We start from the raw sequence: 5,122 nt of genomic DNA, 5'->3' as shown, positions 1-5,122 counted from the left end.
ATTGCGTAAAATTATAGTTCAAACAATTTAAAAACGTAAATTATCTTAATTTGTGTGAATATCTATGAATACGAACTTTTTTTTGTCATCTTTACTTTCACTTCACGTATCTTATCTTATACTTTAATTAATAGGATATTTAAATATATTAAAATGTTTAAAAATATAATCATTTAATTAAATAAATACTAATATAGTAATATAAGACTATCTTTAATTGATAGCAGCAAAACACTTACTAGTGATTAGTGAACCAATAATTGTAGATAATTAACAGATATGTGTGACCCACACATGTGGATCGGATAATATGGGTGGTTTTATTTATTGTCTTTTTTGAATTTTTTGTGTGGCTTATTTTTTATTGTGAAATTTTTTTAGCAATATTACTTATCAATAAAATTTATTATTTTTTATTATTATTTCAAATAATAATTGTTAAATTTTAAATTTAACAATATAAAAATAAAATATCAATACAAAATATTGACTGATAGATATTGGTCTTCTAATATTTTTTTTTCTATCTTTCGAGTGTGTTAAAATTATGTATGCACTATAAAAAATTATATTATATATATGAACTATCAAAATCAACTATATCAATCAAACGCCAACAATGATCCGTTTCTATTTAGTGATTAATCATTGTTAGATAATTTCATTGAGTAAAATAATATATATTGACTATTTTTTGTGTTGATTAAAATTTTTTAAAAAAAGTATAGGTAGACAATAAAAATATTAAACAATGTGAATAATAGATATATATTGGATGTTTAATTTATTATGTATGCAGATGATTATTTTAATATTAAGATTTAGATAAGTAATTTGAGGATGTAGTATATTTTACTTGAATTTAGCCAATTTTAAAATCTATTATTATGTTGTTTAAAAAAATCATTAATTATCCAGCATAAATCAATTTTTTATCAGCAGCGCAATAAATAGGGAGGAACAAGCTGACAACATAGTAGCTTAGGTAGCTTATTTTTCTATATAAGGTCCGAAAATCTAAACTCATCGTCCCATATCTCCCATCAGATGTTCTAGCTAGCTAGCTTTATTTATTATATTATTAATATTTTCTAATTTCTTGCTTCATAATAGTTGTTTCCTTCTTGAGACAATGGCACTGAATGGTAAGCTTAGTACTGAAATTGTGATCCATGCACCTGCTGGAAAGTTCTTTAATCTTGTAACAAAATTTCTCCACGATGTCCAAAATATTTGTGAAAGAGTGCATCACACCAAGCTGCATCAGGGTGAGGATTGGACTTATGTTATAGGTAATTAAGCTTAATTTTAAATGAATTAATTTGTAAATTAAAAAAAACATCTCGTCGGATTTTATTTGTCATGATATCATTTTTTTTTCAAAAACCTAAACTTATATCAAAAGTTGCATAAATAATTATATTTTTCATGTCTCTTCATATAAGATTTTATTTTTTGGATTTACATAAATTTTTTGTATGATTTTTTTTTTATATTTATTTTAGGCTAAAATTCTTTTTATTAAAGTTCAACATAAATCAAATTTTAAATTTTTTATTATAAAAATTTTGATATTATGTGATAATATCATTTCTTCCAAAAATTTAATTTGAGAAGAAGATATACGAATAATTATATTTTTAATATTTTTTTCTTTGAGATTTTATTAAATTTAATTAGGTTCCTCCATTTACAACAAAAAAAAAAGGTTTTTACTGCGAAATAATATTAGTGAGAATTATATGAATTGTTTAAAAATCCATAATGAATGAGATTATTATTAGAAGAGAGCTATAAGTATATGCATAAATTGATAAAATTCTTGTATTTTTTGTAGTTCCTAAAAGTAAAAACAAAAAATAGATTTTGTCTCCAAGACAAAAGACAAAATTTTAAGACAACCAAAAAGGCTAGCATAATTTGTATGTAATTATCTTAACTAATAATTGACATAATTATTCTCAGGATACCTTTTTTTTTTCTTTCTTTTTTTGTTTACTTTTTAATGTTGATTATTGTCAAGCAACAGATGGTAAAGTAACTACATGCAAGGAGACAATTGAATCCATTGATGAGAATAACAAGACAGTCAAATTCAATCTCTTTGATGGAGACATAAGTCAACAGTATAAAGTCTTGAAGGTCACCGCTCAAGAGATTGATAACAGCAATGGAAGTGTTTCAGCTAAATGGACACTTGAATATGAGAAAATTAATGATAATGTCGAAGCTCCTTATGGTTACTTGGAATTGTATGACAAAAATACTAAAGAGATGGATGCTCATCTTCTCAAGGCATAATAATTACTAAAAGAAAATTAGAAGCACGTTATATAAATTGTTGGAATTTAATAAGGGGCAGGTTTTCGGGACTGTTTTGGAAGTAGTTAAGTCTTTATATAAATTAAATAAGAGTAATGTTATGTGTATATTAAAATCAGCTATCAAAGTTAGCCATCAGTATAAAAAATATATGTTGAATATAAATATATATTGAAAATAAATTAAACTACATATATATTTATATATAAATATATTGATGGCTGATTTTAGTAACTGATTTTAGTGTATAAATAATATTTTTTATTAAATAATAAGTGTGAACTTGGGTGAAGAATAGAATAAGGAAGTATGTTTTCAAATTCCAACCTTACATGTATGTTTATCCTTCGTTTGAATGGATTGAACTATTGTACGTACAGTATGTATGTATGTATGTATATGTATGTATGTACAGTCATAGTTAATGATTTCTTTTGTTGGATGCGTTTATGCCATGGATGTGTGGAAATTTGAAAATATCTGTGTATGTCTAATAAAAATTAGAGTAACGATAGGTAATCAATTTTTTTGGGCAACATAAGTTAAATCTTTAATATTATTTTATTTATTTTAAATTTAAATTTTAAATTAAAAATTACTAATTCTGATCTAAATTTTAAATTAAAATTTTAAACTCTAAATTAAATTGATTAATATTAACTAATTAAAAATTAAATTTTTATCTTACTCATTAACATAATGAGTAAATTGAAAAAATATTTGAATTATCAAATTATTAATAAAAGTATTTTTTAAAATTTTTTAATAATAAAAATATTTTAAAAATATCTAATTAAAATCAATTTTCTAACTTTCGCATAAACATAATGAGTAAATCGAAAAAAATATTTGAATTATCAAATTATTGATAACATACTTTTTTAATAATAAAAATATTTTTAAAATATTTAATTAAAATTAATTTTCTAACTTTAGCATAATCATAATGAGTAAATCGAAAAAATATCTGAATTATTAAATTATTGATAAAAATATTTTTTAATAAAAAATATTTTTAAAATATTTAATTAAAAATTAATTTTCTAACTTTTTTATAAACATAATGGATAAATCCAAAAAAATTTGAATTATCAAATTATTGATAAAAGTATTTTTTTGAATTTTTTAATAATAAAAATATTTTTAAAATATTTAAATATAATAAAAACATTCAACTATTAAATATATTTTGTCAAAAAATATTTTAAAAATTAAATTTTTATGTATTTTATATAAAAATATTAAAAAAATTAGATATTTTTATTTTAAAATTTAATGATTTTAGCTAAATAAATTTAGTTTGCAATTTTTGTCGTAAATGGATAAAAATAATTTTAAGAAGTTACAAAAATCTAAAGATTGAATAATCAGTCAATATATTTTTTTCGATTTTAATACTAGATATTCTTTATTTTTTATTTAAATTAAATAATTTTAATATTTATGGAAATATGTAATTAGTATAATATTTACTAATTTAAATACATATTACACATCTCAAATTGTGTGATACGAAAATCGTAAAAAATATAATCCGATAACTCACTACGTATTTAGGATAAGTAACAATATTTGAAAACAAATAATCTAGTTGTATCCGGGATACATATAAACTACACATTTGTTCATAAATTAGTTATTCAGTACTCGTGATATGTGTATTTATATATCTAAGTATCTCAGTACTTAAAATAATATTTGAAATATGTGTTTATTCATAAGTAGGTGATTCATTAGTATCTTAGATATGCTGTCAAAATATAATATATATAAATACAATATATAAGAAGGTTCTCGATTCAAGGACAGAGACAACGATTAATAGGACTTACTCTTTACAAGATATATATATATATATATATATATATATATATATATATATATAACTGAAGATAACGATTAATAAGACTTATTTTTTATAAGATAATTAAATATATTGTATATCATGATATTTAAACACAAATATCTCAAAATTAATATCAAATATTATAAAAATAGATTATCGTATTTAAAATCTATAAATATTAATATTAATGTTTGATTTTAAACTATCTTATTGAAAAGTTAAGATATTGACCTTTAATGCCTCAAGTATTAAAAAAATTAACCTTGATGTAATAATAATAGAAATATTTTTACCCTTTTAGCCCATTTCTTTTAATATTTATTATTTTCATCTTATCTATTATTTAAATAAATTTTTATAATTAAAAATTTATAGATAAATATTATGTAAGCTAAGTTAACTAAATCCTAAATCATATTTATAACACTTCTGACTTTATTGTTTGTAAATTAATAATATAAAAATCACAAACAATTAATAATTAGAGAATATATATATATATATATATATATATATATATATATATATATATATATATATATATATATATATATAAAGTTAATATTATAATTGTATAATTATCATTTTTTATTTTTTCAAAAACTTAAATTATCATTATAAACTAGATAAATAAAAATAATTAAAGAATTAATTCAAAATAAAGGGAGAAAAGTGATGTTGCTACTTATTGTCCTATACTAAAGAGACGAGACCTGAGAATCAGAGAGCAAAAGAAAAGATCATAAGAGTGATTTACGGGTAAGGTGCCCTACTTAACTGCGAAAGAAAGATTTTTTTTGCCTTAAAAAGAAAGTTGAACTTTTGAATTGTTGTGTATGAGAGAATTTGAAAGGAACATCACTAACCTCTAATTTTTCTTATGATGATCAATTGATCATGGTCCAAGCACCTAAAATTTAGAGAAGGAGGCCATCAATATTTTTTTGGAGGGGC

General features: G+C 20.8%; 1 protein-coding gene across 2 annotated transcripts; it reads left to right on the top strand.

Annotated features, from left to right (window-relative positions):
• Positions 1-1,003: 1,003 nt before the first annotated feature.
• Positions 1,004-2,771, top strand: LOC130944110 (MLP-like protein 34). 2 transcript variants are annotated; one of them, XM_057872276.1, is made up of 2 exons: positions 1,004-1,268; positions 2,030-2,771. In XM_057872276.1, the coding sequence occupies exons 1-2, from the start codon at positions 1,133-1,135 to the stop codon at positions 2,299-2,301; spliced, it is 408 nt and encodes a 135-aa protein (XP_057728259.1). In that variant the 5' UTR covers positions 1,004-1,132; the 3' UTR covers positions 2,302-2,771. The 2 variants fall into 2 exon arrangements, with proteins under 2 accessions (XP_057728259.1, XP_057728258.1); XM_057872275.1 differs by having other exon boundaries at positions 1,019-1,292.
• Positions 2,772-5,122: the final 2,351 nt, after the last annotated feature.

Source organism: Arachis stenosperma, chromosome 8 (assembly GCF_014773155.1).
Source record: "Arachis stenosperma cultivar V10309 chromosome 8, arast.V10309.gnm1.PFL2, whole genome shotgun sequence".
Taxonomy (NCBI): domain Eukaryota; kingdom Viridiplantae; phylum Streptophyta; class Magnoliopsida; order Fabales; family Fabaceae; genus Arachis; species Arachis stenosperma.
This window is presented reverse-complemented; position numbering and strand designations above follow the sequence as displayed.

Excerpts from the sequence above, each read along its gene's own strand:
- LOC130944110 (XM_057872275.1), top strand. The coding sequence starts at position 1,133 with ATGGCACTGAATGGTAAGCTTAGTACTGAAATTGTGATCCATGCACCT. Across the intron at positions 1,293-2,029 it reads GGATTGGACTTATGTTATAG|ATGGTAAAGTAACTACATGC; the intron begins GTAATTAAGCTT and ends GTCAAGCAACAG.